The 15,128-nt window shown below is 43.2% G+C and overlaps 2 protein-coding genes across 9 annotated transcripts in view; one reads left to right on the forward strand and one right to left on the reverse strand.

Annotated features, from left to right (window-relative positions):
• Nucleotides 1–1,601: 1,601 nt before the first annotated feature.
• On the reverse strand, nucleotides 1,602–12,788 carry LOC119882558 (integrin-linked kinase-associated serine/threonine phosphatase). The gene is made up of 10 exons (XM_038692624.1): nucleotides 12,477–12,788; nucleotides 10,288–10,446; nucleotides 10,036–10,153; nucleotides 9,849–9,955; nucleotides 9,642–9,735; nucleotides 7,984–8,071; nucleotides 7,720–7,856; nucleotides 3,594–3,713; nucleotides 3,362–3,443; nucleotides 1,602–1,814 (listed from the first exon to the last, which is right to left on the reverse strand). Exons 1-10 carry the CDS (start codon nucleotides 12,517–12,519, stop codon nucleotides 1,674–1,676), a joined length of 1,089 nt encoding a protein of 362 aa, XP_038548552.1. The 5' UTR covers nucleotides 12,520–12,788; the 3' UTR covers nucleotides 1,602–1,673.
• A 1,790-nt stretch (nucleotides 12,789–14,578) lies between these two features.
• LOC119882727 (latent-transforming growth factor beta-binding protein 4-like) overlaps nucleotides 14,579–15,128 on the forward strand; it is a 101,649-nt gene continuing 101,099 nt past the window's right edge. For 5 of the 8 annotated variants that reach the window (XM_038692934.1, XM_038692938.1, XM_038692935.1 and 2 more), the window contains exon 1: nucleotides 14,580–14,870. In XM_038692934.1, coding sequence (XP_038548862.1) covers nucleotides 14,686–14,870 — 185 coding nt within the window. In that variant the 5' untranslated portion in view covers nucleotides 14,580–14,685. Of the gene's footprint in view, nucleotides 14,871–15,128 lie in introns of all 8 variants that reach the window. The other 3 variants (XM_038692930.1, XM_038692931.1, XM_038692937.1) reach the window with 2 other exon arrangements.

The following is a 15,128-nucleotide window of genomic DNA, read 5'->3' on the forward strand; positions in this document are numbered from 1 at the left end:
AAAGGAATATCTACAACAGTCATTTAAAACATTTACAATGTCTACACTGTTTCTGATAAACCTGCTTTACTTTCAAAAACAAGGACGTATCCAAGTGAGCCCAAATATATTTACTACATGTTTAACTTACCACCTGTAATTTAAGTTCATTGATCTGTAAAAAAATTTTAATATACAAAGGAAAGCTTTATTCAAATTCCTGGTGGACTTCAAGCTCACACAACAGAAATTCAAAGTAAGAAAAACAAATGCAAGCAGGCAGCAAACACAGACTGGGTCTCTGGACCTGACCAGGACAGGAAGCAACACCTTTTTGAGATCTGCTGCAGACCTGCTGCCTCCGAGTCTTTATGATTTCAGCCTCCAGGAGGCTTTGTGACATCCAGGGATCGGTTTCAGTAAATATGTCCACAGGTTCTGAGCAGGTCATCCTGAGCGAGTCCCGAATAGGTGATTTGATCCAGTAATTCACAAAAGACCATCTGAAAAGTTTAATTTGAATGTTTCTGCTGTCCATCCTCAGATTGATTCTGACCCCCAGGTTGGAGACCGCTGCTGTGCAGAGCTGCAACGATTAATCGATTAGTTGCCAACTATTAAATTAATCGCCAACTATTTTAAATAACTGACTCATTGGTTTGAGCTATTTTTTTAAAGAGAAATTATTTTAGCTTCTTAAATGTTAATTTTCTTGTTTCTTTGCTCCTCTGTGACAGTAAACTGAATATATATTTATATTTGGGTTGTGGCCAAAAAAAGACGTTTGAGGACGTCTTTATAGGCTTTGGCTTTTATAGATTAAACTGATCGATTAATCAAGAAAACAACAGATGAATCGACAGTGAATCTAATCTTTAATTGCCGCCCTGCTGCTGGGTGCTGTTGGCATGAAGTATATAAGCGGGATACAGCAACCGACTGAGGAACTAAAAAGACTGAAAGATCGATCAAACGCTTGAAGACTCGTAGTAAAGTAAAGTCGACTTTACAGTGTCGCTGTGCTCAGATTGGAGGACAAAAATAAATAAACATACACATGTACGTACAACTTCCCTGGTGGTCTAGTGGGTAGGATTCGGCAACCCTCACTGCCGTGACCTGGGTTCAATTCCTGGTCAGGGAATGCAGACTTTACAGGGGGAACTGGAGGGCCACTGCTGAAGCCCAACTGCTTCTAATTAGGATTGGTTATATACAGAGAAGGTACTTTTACTATGAAATACGTAAGTATAGCGAAGCCCTGATCAATCAGAACTCCATTCAGAAAACAAGCCTTTTAAAAGCTGTTTGCTTCCCATTTTGCTGACAGACCTGACAAAGCATGACTTAACATTTTTAACAAATCAGCATCACGATGTAGATATTTCGGCATCAGTTTATTGCTAAATCACAGCAAAATGTTTGTTTTGTGGACACGTGCGAGCAGTCCAGCGGTCAAACTCGCGCGCTGAAAGCGATACAAGATTTTAAAAATCGCGTTGTCCGTGAAACCAGCATTAAAGTTGAATGAACTCCGACCGCTCTGATGTAAAGTGGCGGCTGAAGATGAAGAGCGATCAAAGAAAGATAAACACTCGGGTCATTAAATCCCTTCAGCGGCAAAGATAAAGAAAAAGGTTTTTATTGACAAACAGACAAGACAACAAGGAGACAGATCAATCAGACGTGCGTGTTCAGAGGCCAATAGAAAGCAGGATCACGGTGACGTTGTCGGCACAGCCCCGCCTCACCGCCTCGCTGGCGAGCTGCTGGCAAGCGGCTTCAAACCTCAGCTCCTCCTCCGTCAGCCCCGGCCTCGGCTCCACGCTCCCCTCCTGCAGCACGACAAGGCAAGAATGTACACGCTGTACACACTACTGTACACACTACCGTACACGCTGTACACACTACTGTACACACTACTGTACACACTACTGTACACGCTGTACACACTACTGTACACGCTGTACACACTACTGTACACACTGTACACACTACTGTACACACTGTACACACTACTGTACACACTACAAAATACATTTCTGATCTTCTGCTTCGTTATGAACCATCCAGACCTCTCAGCTGGTCTGGGATCAGGTCTGCATTCTGTCCCCAGAGTCAAAACTTTTACTGTCCTGTTTTTATTTTCTATTTCACCCTTTTCAAATTTATATTTGAATGTGTTTCTTTTTCAATTTCCCTGTTGCTTTTGAATTGCCTTGTTGTTGGAATGTGCTATACAAATAAGCTTGCCTTGCCTATGTTTTGGAACTACAGTTCCCATGATGCTTTGGGGGATGTAAACTGGTGTCATGGAGAGAGTCATGGCTTGAGCCCACCGCCTTTTTTTTTAGCCTATATGCGTTTAGTCATATAGGCGACATTTAGTCACATTGTTCCCATTCAAGTTGCTGAAGAGGTTAGCTACGGAAGCCCTGAGAGTCCATACATTCATACATTTTATTTACTCTGTTTTCCCCGTGATAACGAGTGAATTTAATTAGTTTTCTAGAGATTTTTATGTACTTTATGTCATTATCTCAAAATGTTGTTTTCCCAAGATAATGGGATTCTGACTCGTGCTCTCCAAAAGGGCAAATCTGTATAATCCAGTGAGGCAAGAAGGCAAATATCTGACGATGACTGTTACAAAATAAACATGTCCATCAGGAGTCCTAAAAATGTGTTCTATCAAAATTACTCACACAAAAGTAAACAACTCACTCAACTTACTTGCCGACCTCTGTACTAGACTATCATTTTGTTTTCTCTCAAGATCACAAATTAATTACGTCATTATATTGGGAAAAAAAAAGTTTCATTATCTGGTAAATTATCTGGTCATCTCCGGAAAACATTTGTTATAATGACATAAAGAACTCGAGATCTCAGGGAAACAAATTAAATTAACTCGTCAAGGGAAAACAAGTGAATAAAAATGTATGAATGTTTGGCCGCTTGGGGCTTCCGTAGTTAGTAGCTTCTGTTAGCAGTTAGCATCGATGTCCAGACAGCTGTCACTGGATCACTTTGATATTGAAAAAAACTAAACTAACTTTTTATATGCGCTGGACGTCAGAGGTAACGATTAGAAAGTCGCACTGAATCTTTAAATATGTGGATTGTGTCTGTGTCAAACATCTGAAGCCTCTGAATGTTTAGAAGATATGAAAATTAAAGATATTACAAATTTCAGCAAGGAAAGCTACAATGTTTGTTTTTTAAATCTGAAACCAGGAGACACGTTGAACTTCATCCCTAAAAAGCAGTTTCACAGGTGAATAAACAACGAGCAGTCAAAGACGATGAGGAAAACTGAGTGCACACAGCTACAGTAAATACGGTACATCAAAGCTGACATGAAACCAGGACAGACAGAAACCTGCAGGACGCCGAGGACGAACTTCACAGCTTCATCTGCAGAAAACACTTTGAACAAACCGTCACAGGCCAGGATGATAAACCTGCAGACACACAGACAGACAGAGGACATGTAAGCAGCTTTGGACAGAGCCAGGCTAGCTGTTTCCCCCCGTTTCCACTCTTTATGCTAAGCTAAACTGTTCTTTTTCCTCTAGCCAACCAGCAGCGACTGTCCGTGGTTCTGTTCTTGCCTGTCATTGGCTGTGAGCTGACACCTCCTCACGTCGGGGGATGAAATGACCCCACAGCGTTTGTACTGACCGTCTCCGATAGAGCGAGACACCTCGAGGACGCCGAGCACCCTGCCGTCCCTGCAACACACACACAGAAACCGTTAAACGTAAAAACACCGAACCAGCAACTGAATTTAAATACTCCATTAGTCACTTAGAGCCATGTTGGCAAGAACAAACGCCAAAAAACGTCCGGTTCCAGCTTCTCACACGTGAAAATTTGCTGGTTTTCTTTGTCTTCTATTAGAGATGCACAGATACCTGGGCTTTGGAAATCGGCTGATGCAGAGTAGCGACCCGATACCAGTGTAAAATGAATAAACTGCGGTCTTCACGTGGGACGTCACGATACCAGAAATGTAGTAGTCGATACAGATACCAGTGAAATTCCAGTATTCTCGATACCAATTTGATACCAAGGTGAAAAACAAAAACAGAACAATAAATCCCTTCGTGTACTTCAACAGACACTCCTCACTAAAACATCTGAACATTACAAAGAACAAACTAACAGCTGGGAAAGCTGTGAGAGGATGTCCAGGACAGATTAGAAGTGGTTTGATGTCAATATATTCATAAATAAGCAAACTGTTAATTAATTAATTGAACTTTTCTTTACAAACTCAGGTGTGAAATGTTTGAGGATGGTCTCTACCTGTACTGGCAGCGGTTTGAGATTTTTATATTTAAAACTAGACAGTTACTGATGATTGAAATGGATCGTATTGACTCCTCCCACAGTAACGGGGGGCGTTGGACTGACGTTCAGTTCTTAGAGCTGCAAACTGCATCGTCATCTTTGGTGTTTTTAGGTGATCAAAGTGTGAAACGTCTGCCTGAATCAGCTCTCCAACAGATCCAGAACTGGGAGAAATCCAGGCTTTGACACGGAGCAGCTGAAGTTAACAGCCGTGAAACTAACTTCACCCCGGTTTTGTCGCCATCTTCCTTCGGTACCTAGAAATAAAACGACTACCGACACGTTTTCAGAATTTTAGCATCGACTTATTCTCTTGACATCCCAAGTCCTCACTCTCCTGGCAAAATGTTCGGCTCTACCAGGGCACTGCTGAAGCATTGCATAGATTGGCCCCCTTGTCACCGACACCCAATCCGGCATCAGGCCGATAGCAGTATTATATATTATATGAATATCTTTTGGACAAACAGTAAATGTATCTGCAGGAATAAAACAGAAACAAGCAAAAATAATAATTAATGAAAGATTTACAGACTCATTTACATATTAACCTCTTAACATTTCAAAGGCCCGCCCGCCTACGGGCCGTCAGCTCCTGGCGGCAGCTTTCGGTATGTGCACACAGCTGCTATGTTAACTTTATGCTCATATGATCCACCGTCTGAAATCCTCGTGATTCGACCAACGCAAACCATTTCAAGACACGGTCAGACCAGCCAGTACAAGCAAAATTGACGCGACTCACCTATGAGGTCTCACAGCAACTTAATCCCCCGGTGGATTATATTCCAACAAGGTCTTGTTACGTTGTCAAAGGTCCAGACGATCCAATCCAGAATACACAGCTGGCCAATCACAGCGCAGTATAGGACTCGCTCTAACTGAGGTCTGACACTTTCATGGCACTGCTGTTCTGCTTTTTAATGACTGTAATAATGAACAGAGGCCGACCAGCTGTACAGGAACACTGCTGATCCTTAATATCGTTGTCTTTTGTCTCAGTCGTCGGTGGTTCACTTGTACTGTGTGATCGGCAGGCTTTAGCTTCTATCTTTCATTTATTTCACATCAGTCTGAGTCAGTTTGAGTCCGTCTGAGTCCGTCTGAGTCCCTTTGAGTCCGTCTGAGTCCCTTTGAGTCCGTCTGAGTCCCTTTGAGTCCCTTTGAGTCCGTCTGAGTCCGTCTGAGTCCGTCTGAGTCAGTCTGAGTCCCTTTGAGTCTGTCTGAGTCCCTTTGAGTCAGTCGGAGTCCCTTTGAGTCAGTCTGAGTCAGTTTGAGTCAGTCTGAGTCCCTTTGAGTCCGTCGGAGTCCCTTTGAGTCCGTCGGAGTCCCTTTGAGTCCGTCGGAGTCCCTTTGAGTCCGTCGGAGTCCCTTTGAGTCCGTCGGAGTCCCTTTGAGTCCGTCGGAGTCAGTCTGAGTCCGTCGGAGTCAGTCTGAGTCTCTTTGAGTCCGTCGGAGTCCCTTTGAGTCCGTCGGAGTCAGTCTGAGTCCGTCGGAGTCAGTCTGAGTCCCTTTGAGTCCCTTTGAGTCAGTCTGAGTCCCTTTGAGTCAGTCTGAGTCCCTTTGAGTCCGTCTGAGTCCCTTTGAGTCCGTCTGAGTCCCTTTGAGTCCGTCTGAGTCCCTTTGAGTCCGTCTGAGTCCCTTTGAGTCCGTCTGAGTCCCTTTGAGTCCGTCTGAGTCTCTTTGAGTCCGTCGGAGTCAGTCTGAGTCCGTCGGAGTCCGTCGGAGTCCGTCTGAGTCAGTCTGAGTCAGTCTGAGTCAGTCTGAGTCAGTCTGAGTCAGTCTGAGTCAGTCTGAGTCAGTCTGAGTCAGTCTGAGTCCGTCGGAGTCAGTCTGAGTCCCTTTGAGTCCCTTTGAGTCCCTTTGAGTCAGTCTGAGTCCCTTTGAGTCAGTCTGTGTCCCTTTGAGTCAGTCTGTGTCCCTTTGAGTCCCTTTGAGTCAGTCTGAGTCCCTTTGAGTCAGTCTGAGTCCCTTTGAGTCCCTTTGAGTCCCTTTGAGTCCATCTGAGTCTCTTTGAGTCCGTCGGAGTCAGTCTGAGTCAGTTTGAGTCAGTCTGAGTCCCTTTGAGTCCCTATGAGTCAGTCTGAGTCCCTTTGAGTCAGTCTGTGTCCCTTTGAGTCCGTCAGAGTCAGTCTGAGTCCCTTTGAGTCCGTCTGTGTCCCTTTGAGTCCGTCGGAGTTCGTCGGAGTCCGTCGTATTCCGTCGGAGTCAGTCTGAGTCCCTTTGAGTCAGTCTGTGTCCCTTTGAGTCCCTTTGAGTCAGTCTGAGTCCCTTTGAGTCAGTCTGAGTCCATCTGAGTCTCTTTGAGTCCGTCGGAGTCAGTCTGAGTCAGTTTGAGTCAGTCTGAGTCCCTTTGAGTCCCTATGAGTCAGTCTGAGTCCCTTTGAGCTAGTCTGTGTCCCTTTGAGTCCGTCAGAGTCAGTCTGAGTCCCTTTGAGTCCGTCTGTGTCCCTTTGAGTCCGTCTGTGTCCCTTTGAGTCCGTCGGAGTCCGTCGGAGTCAGTCTGAGTCCCTTTGAGTCAGTCTGAGTCAGTTTGAGTCAGTCTGAGTCCCTCTGAGTTCCTTTGAGTCCGTCTGAGTCAGTCTGAGTCCCTTTGAGTCAGTCTGAGTCCCTCTGAGTCCCTCTGAGTCCCTCTGAGTCCCTCTGAGTCAGTTTGAGTCCGTCTGAGTCAGTTTGAGTCCGTCTGAGTCCCTTTGAGTCCGTCTGAGTCCCTTTGAGTCCGTCTGAGTCAGTCTGAGTCCCTTTGAGTCCCTTTAAGTCCCTTTAAGTCCCTTTAAGTCAGTTTGAGTCCGTCTGAGTCCCTTTGAGTCAGTTTGAGTCTGACAGCCTGAATAAAACCTTCAAATCTATGATGCAACTGCAAAACTGTCTACGGAGCGATACAGCAGCAGTCGCCTGCCGCCAAGGGGCGGGGCTGTTTTAGAAAAAATACGCAAAGACACACACTCATGGTATGAAATGTAAACTTGTTCTAGGTAAGGCTTTATGCTGCAGCCCTACAGTGTTTCCCAGCTGTAGTTGTCTGCATGCATTTGTTAGCAAACATTTTCAAGCGGAAATGAAAAATCTATTAGTTTTAGTGTGTTTAAACTCATATCAATTCCAGTAGCTCTTACAGTCATTCTGACTTTTGGGTTAGACACTCCAGAGTGCCCAAAACCCGGCACATACTCCAAATGGTTCAAGAACTTACTTCGGATATGCCTTGGTATCCTGTCGGCGTTTTGCATGGATGTTACAGGTTAAATAGGGATCAAAGGTGACCTCAAATATCCTAAATATTATGACCCACCTGCTGAATTATTCCAAATTAAACACGGCGGAACGAATGCTGACAGTAATTTAGAAACCCCGGGATGTCGTTGAGCTGCAGCGTTCGTGTACCTGACGGTGCCGCCTGCTCTCTGGATCCTCATCCTCTCCTCGTAGATGGTCGGGTTGTGTTCTTTACTGAGAGCCAGAGTCACCGACCTCCTCCGTCCGTCTGCTCCTCCTGTCGCCTCCATCCGACACAACACCGCCTGGAGACACAGACAGAGCACAGGCATGTGCCACGATGCGTTTAAGGCCGTCAGGTAAACCTCCAGTGGACCCTGCAATGGGTAACAGTAATAATGTGTTATTGTGGTTAAATAAATCCCAGTGTACCCTGCTGTCTCCCAGATTGGCCACGTACACCGTGTCGTCCACCACCAGCACACAGGTGGCCGTGGAGCCGTCCTTCCACGCTGGTTTCCTGTTTCACGGCACAGAAAGAGAGGAGACAAAACACCTGAGGCTACATCCACACTACTACGATCTCCGTCCTCACCAGCGTTACAGCTGCGTATCAGAACTGATCTCCGGCTGTATTAAAACCACTGAAAACTCACATCACGCGGCCGTTCACGTACACTGAGCATGTGCATGCCGGTGTGAACAGGAAGCAGACTGTCTAGTCCGCAGCTGCAGAAGATTCGGCTAAAGAAGAAACAAGAGACGAACGAAGAGCAGCGATGGTGAAGAACCACATCAGAGATTTCTCTGCATGGAGCGACAGCGAGGTGGAACTGTTACTGAGAGGAACACGGTAGGACAAAGAGACTGTGGCGGCGGGAAAGTGTTGATGCAAAGTAAATACAGTGACATGCACAGTACAAGTGTTGTTTACACAGTACAACATATTTTAAAGGAGACCTATTATTCGGCTTTTCCAGTCCTACATTGTAGTTCTGTGGCTCCTGTATGGCAGCTTTGCATGATTCAAAGTTCAAAAATCAAAATTCATGTAGGCCTTCATTTCAGCCTCTGTCTGGAACAAGCTGTAGATGCTCCTGTCTCTTTAAGGCCCCTCCTCTCAAAGCCCACTGTCTTCTGATTGGCCAAGACCTGAAACATGTTACCAGGCTGTTGCTGTTGCTGGGCGGAACAGGCAGACTGAGCCGTTGCCGTGCCGTTGCTATGGGAGCAAATGACCATATATGGAACAGCGTCTCCGTCTGGCTCCGTGTGCCGATGAACGGAGCCGTTGGTAGAAAAAGCAGTTTAAAACGGGAGGAAATCTGAGGTTTATGCTCGCAGGGATTTCTTTTAAATACTTAAACCTTATTATTTCGAAATTTGGCCACGTTTAACATGAACATCCAACATTGTAACACTGTAGATAAGTCATAAAATGTGGAAAAGCATAACAGGTCTTTAAAAACACAAAAAACTAAAACTCTTGTCAGCAGCAGCGTGTTTCTGCTTTGCACAACTGATAAGAGCCAATTAGGAAGCCAAACGTGAGCGTCTGCATTGTCGTTTTGAAAGTCCTTTGTTTTCACCTGTCCCCGCTAACACACCACCCCGGAGTTTAAAACCGAAACGTGGTCAGCAGCGTTTACAAACTTCTCTGTTTTAGGTGTTTGGATTCTGGACGGGAGGCGGAAGGTCTGAGTTTTAAAACGAAAACGTAGGAGTGAGGATGGAGCCTGAGAGTGACAGTCCATACATCCAAATTATAAAAAACATAAAGCAGTTTACGACGTCTAGTACTCCACATCATGGGTTTTAAAACTCTGTGGCCCCCTCAGAAGGAAATCAAGACGCCTTTGGAGGTTATAAACAGGAAGCGTATTCTTGCCTAGGATTCAGTGAGTTCAGACCTGTTTAACCTGCATTTACTTATTTTTGTCTCCATTAAAATTAGCCAAATTATCTGTTAGCACAGATGTACAGACAGCTACTGAAGAAAACTTAAAACGTGAAGCTTCTGCAGCTAGAAGAAGAGTCTGAGCAGTCTTACGGACATTTATTTAATATGAACATCTTGAGATTCTTCTTACTGGCTGGACGCCGTCTTCAGAAAGTCTTCATCTGTCTGACGGAAAGTGTCCAGGAGACATTTCTTGATCAGCTTGTCCACGTTCTCCGTTTCCCCTGAAAGAGACGACACGTGTGATTCGGCTCCCACAGCAGGAAGAAAGACCCCAAACAAAGAAGTTCTAATAACCTTCACAGCAGAGCAGCTGGATTTTAATTTAAAAACTCACCGCTGGGGAACTTCTTCGCCAGATTTTGGTGAAGATGCTCTGCAGCGAATCGAGACGCTCGCGCTCCTCCGTGACCGTCGAACACGGCGAAGTACGAAACACGAGACCTGCGAGACACACAGAGAGAAACGCGTCAGAGACACGCCCTCCCTCTCACAGGTGACGACTTCCTGTTTGGAGGACGTACACTTGTCCCGGCAGGGCGGACAGACAGCCGCTCATGTCCGGCAGCAGCACGTGGGCGTCCTGCATCTCCTCCCGCTCGCCACGCCTCGCCGCCACGTAGCCCCTCAGCACCGGGATGCCTGGGTGACAACACACACACGTCATTCACACGCTCTTCATCTCTACGGGCGCTATTTCCATCGACTCGGCGTCTACGAGCTTTAAATAGAGCAAAAAAGAAGCAAACAAACATTGTGGTGGAAGAGCTGAAAACCTTCTTTGCAAACTTTCTTGATCTCCCCTCGCTCTTCCTCTTTTTCATCAGCGCGACGCTCGCCATCCTCTCGCTTCCGTTTTAATCTTTTCTCCTCTTCTTCTTTTTCTTCTTCTTCTATTTCTTTGGTGGACTGTGGTCGAGCCGCTGCAACTGGACCTGAGGAGGAATCAAACCAAACACAGAGAGCAAGGAAAAACTTTAACAGGGTACGTGACCCTTTAGAAATCCATCACTACACTCTGGGGGGGAAAATCCATTGGACCAATCACTGCTCTGGATCTTATTATTTATGCGTTGGGAAAATTTTGAAATTTTGAGTGGGAAAAACAGATTTAAATATTAATTAATTAATTAATTATTGTATGTGTGCCGAGGCAAAGAAAACAGGAAATAAAAGGATCTAGTGAAGTTTTAATTTGCCTTCTTTAAAAAGAACAAAATACATGACCGAACCTTTACGATGCTCAGACACGAATTTCGCTTGTTACAGCAGCAAAAAGGCAGAAATAAGTTCAGATACATATAGGAAATAAAAAGAATTACATTTAAAATAAAACAAGAATAGAAACTATTCAAAAGCAATTAAACTCAAGCAGTACATACACAGTACCCACGAGCAGTACTTCAACTAATTGTCTGTATAAATAGGAATATCATGTGATGAGTATGAAATATAGCATATAATATTGTATAGTATGAGTATAGTATAATATAAAATTAATATTATATGCATTTGGCATGCATAAAGTTTTTTCTTTTCACACTGTGTTTAATTATAATAATATTATTTATTGTGATATGTATTATACAGAGTACACCAGATACCATATATATCTTATACTATATTACTACTAGTGTTGTAGTCAAGACCAAGAATTTTAGGGGCTGACCGAGTCAAGACCAAGACCAGTGCCCTGCATTACATGGCACGCAATAAAATGTGGAACGAGATCAGAGGTGCTTCTCAAATAGCTCTGAAAGATCCACATTCCCATTAAAACCCCACATACAAACACTAAGAGCTGAAATCAACGTAAGCATCGCACGTGTCGCACGATTCAAAAGAAATTTATTGATATTCCCAAAGTTACGGTCTTGAAATTAAATCCCAAATCCTCAATGTCCGAGACCGAGACAAGACCAAGATCGTGAAAAGGTGGTCTTAAGACCAAGACAGGTGTTGTGCCGAAAACTGATTGCCGTCTGCTGGAGCTGTATTGGAGTCTCTTCAATCACTTTCTGGCAAGTGAAATAGCCTTCTGCATTTTATGGGTTGTATTGGCCATTTAAAGGTATTTTAAGAGGTAAAAAGTACTAAGTGAGCTAATGTTATAATCTGTCAAATATAACTCTTCTGACAGAAATCTACTAATTTCAGGGCAGAAATAACCTTTCAGACAATAACAAAAGGCTTCAATCATTTTCTGGCAAGTGAAATACTGCATTTAATGAGTTGTATTGGGCATTTAAAGGTATTTTAATGATTGGTTGGTAGGCCTACACAGCAAGTAAAATAATGCAGAGTCATAAGGATAATTGCAAAATTGTCTTCATTTTCTATCTAAGTTGGCAGTAAGTCATGTTAATTAGGCTACAGTCCGTTTTCCAAATATAAACAAAGATATTACACATAGGCCTACCAAACATCACTTTTGGGCTATATTACACTGTACAACATTACATTATATATTTTATATCACCTTTAATATCATTACTTAATCATATTATTCTGGTGTTTACCAGACTGGCTGAAACTATTAGTAACTATTCAAATAGTTACTAATAACTAATTCCATTTTACTAGCATCTATTATTTAGATACTAGGACCTATTAATTAGTTACTAGTAATTAATCCAAAAGATACTAGTAACATATTCTCACTAGTTAAATTAAATTAGTTACTAATAACAAATGAAAAGGCCACACATTTACATTTCAAGCGCTAGTATCTAATCAAGCTAGTGAAACAGGAATAGTTAGTAGTGACTAATAAATATAAATAAATAAGTAGAGTTCTTTTGTTCAGTACTACAGTAAATGGACCAGTACGCAGTAATAAGCTGGTGTTACTGGTGCTGAGGACATGTAATCAATACATAATCAATACTAACGTTGTCCCCACTTTGATGTAGGATATCAGATCCAGCTGTCATTAAAATCTAAGCGGTTTTTCATCTGAACTCACCGGAGTTCTGCTTTGGTTCCGGCAGGTCGTCGAACAGGTCCATTCCGCCGGGTTAGCTCAGGTGTTAGCCACCTAGCTGCCGGGGACGAGCTAACGCTAGCTAGCTAGCTACCTGTCCGCACCTGCAACGCTACAGCCAGGCGTGTAAAGTGTCCGAATGGTTCCTGAAACGAGACAAACTCCCCCAACAGGTCGATTTCCGACACTTTATTTACTTAAAATGCGGAAACGCTGAATGTTTGCTTCAGCGGGGACGGCTAGCTTAGCGCTCGCTACTAGCGTCAAGCTAGCGATATAGTCAAAGACTATTTCCGGTCGCATACTTCAAAGCAAAAGCCCGCACACGGAAATAAAGATCAGCCGGATACATATCTGAAAAATAATGTAGCAGTACTCAATATTAACCCTTTCATGCATGAATAATCAAATCACAAAGTAATATTTCATGTTTGTTTTTACTTTGGAACAAGTGAAAATATGCCTATAAAGTTTTTCCCCAATATATTTAATTTTGAAATGTGTCCATGCATCAACGGCATCAAGAGTGATTCAGTGGAACCAAGTGTAGGTCCAACAAACTATCCATACATCCATCATCTACCGCTTAGCCTGCATGCAGGCTGGAGCCAATCCCAGCTGACATCGGGCGAAAGGTGGGGTACACCCTGGACAGGTCGCCAGGTCCACACAGAGACAGACAACCAAGTTAGGGCCGCAGACACGGGGAGAACATGCAAACTCCACACAGAAAGGCCAGGGTTTGAACCCGCAACCTTCTTGCTGTGAGGCCACAGCGCCCCCAAAAAACTATATGTTTTTAAAACATTTACTAAAAGCAAGTCTTATAAATACACATAAAGTTTTTCAAGTGCAATTTATGTATTTAAAACAAAATCATACAAAATAAGGCAGAATAGCCTTTGGCACAGATTGTCCACTGGAGTGGACAGATGTATTTTCAGTCACAGAACAAAATGTACAGGAAATATATACTTAAAATCTGGATAAAAGTATTTCTAACATCTTATTTAGTTAAAAATGTTTGTTTTACTGGTCTGGTTTTCTGACAATAAGAGGATTTTACAGTTATTGCTGCGATACTTGGTGCATCTTCACTTCTCTTCCCTATTTTGAATTTATGATGCAGTATATAAAATGACTTAAACTGATCCGTCCATCATCAACCGCTTATCCTGCGTACAGGGTCGCGAGGGAGATGTAAAATATAATAATCAAACGGAATTGCAGACAACACTTTGGGGTTCGCCACGTGGTGGGTGGAACATGGTATAACTTAAGTGGTCAGCTTTAGTGGACGTCACGCATGAAAGGGTTAAAAACAGTGTGAGACCATATCTTATAATCTTCTTTAATCTTTACATGAAGAAAAACTTCACATAATCATAATCTCATAACATTAAATCTAAGACAGTCATGCTACAATATTTTCAGTCAAAGGCTTTTTTTTGTTTGTGTTTGTAAATTTACATTTATGCAGGTCTAATTTTGACATAAAGGGAATAAAATAATATGGAAAATTAAGTAATTATCTTTCAGAAAGGTAGATTTTCTGTCTCCTCCTGCTTCCTTCCCTTCTTTTTTATTCTAAGAACAAATTAATAGATATTTAAAAAAGAAAGAATGAAGTTTTAAATAAGTAAGTAAAATTAAAAGTAAACAATAACTAATAAATAGTAATGTAGCTAATGAAAAAATGCCTAAAATAAATATTGAGGGTATTTATGTTTAACTGGTTTCTCTTGGTTGTTGGAGAAAATAATTGTTTTCTCATGTTGCTGAGTTAATTTTTTTTAAACGTGTGTGAATTTAATCCAAATTATAACGAGGTTGATAATAAAGTTCGGATGAGCAATAAAAGCGCATCAAACAGAAGATGATTTAATTAAATTACCTAACAACACTGCCTCCTTCCCTTCCTTCCTTGCCTCCTTCCCTTCCTCCTGGGTTCTTATTGGCTCTTCACACGCGCTTCCGCTGTCAGCCAATAGGAGCCGAGAAGCCGCTGTTCTCTGCTCCTATTGGCTGACAGCAGAGCAAAGCCAGAGCCTGGAGTTTACGGCGAACCAGAGAATGAAGTTGGGGAACCAGAAGCACGCGCGATGGATTTTCCTCTGTCGTGATTTTTATTCTATAAACTTCCCTGAAATATTTCTGTTATCCGACTTTCTCTGAGCCCTTTGAACCCAACATGAGGCTGAGTCTCTGGTGCGTTTGCTGGACTCTAACTCTCCACACCGCAGCTCTGCAGGGAGGCGTGCAGCCCGGCCACCGGCACCGGGACGGCGTCCAGACCCGGGTGAGGAAGCAGAGCACCGGCGGTTTGGACGCCGGGAAGCCGGCGGCGGTGAGGGGATCCGGGGAGAAGCTGAACGGGTGAGCCGCAGAAACGTTTAACACACTGCGCTTCTTCTGCTTCTTAAAACAAGAGAAAATAGACAGGAGTCTGGTTGCAGCCGCTGTGAAAACAGCTGGTTTAAACTAAAGCTTCACTCACGGAAAGAAGGAGCTGAGGATAAGTGTTTGTTCCTCAGGAACTAAGTAATGTACTCAATAATGTACTTAAATACAAATAAGAGGTATTTGTACTTTACTTATATTTTCTTTTCATGCCACTTTCTTCTTCTACTCCAC

The sequence above is a fragment of the Micropterus salmoides genome, unplaced genomic scaffold, assembly GCF_014851395.1.
Source record: "Micropterus salmoides isolate LMB-PRFRI ecotype aquatic unplaced genomic scaffold, ASM1485139v1 Ms_hic_scaffold_3, whole genome shotgun sequence".
Classification (NCBI taxonomy): domain Eukaryota; kingdom Metazoa; phylum Chordata; class Actinopteri; order Centrarchiformes; family Centrarchidae; genus Micropterus; species Micropterus salmoides.

Coding starts and splice junctions, on each gene's coding strand:
- LOC119882558 (XM_038692624.1), bottom strand. CDS start 12,519: ATGGACCTGTTCGACGACCTGCCGGAACCAAAGCAGAACTCCG. Junction 9,956..10,035: donor TCCGCCCTGCCGGGACAAGT/GTACGTCCTCCA, acceptor TGTGTCTCGCAG/GTCTCGTGTTTCGTACTTCG. Junction 7,857..7,983: donor CCAATCTGGGAGACAGCAGG/GTACACTGGGAT, acceptor CTGTGTCTCCAG/GCGGTGTTGTGTCGGATGGA.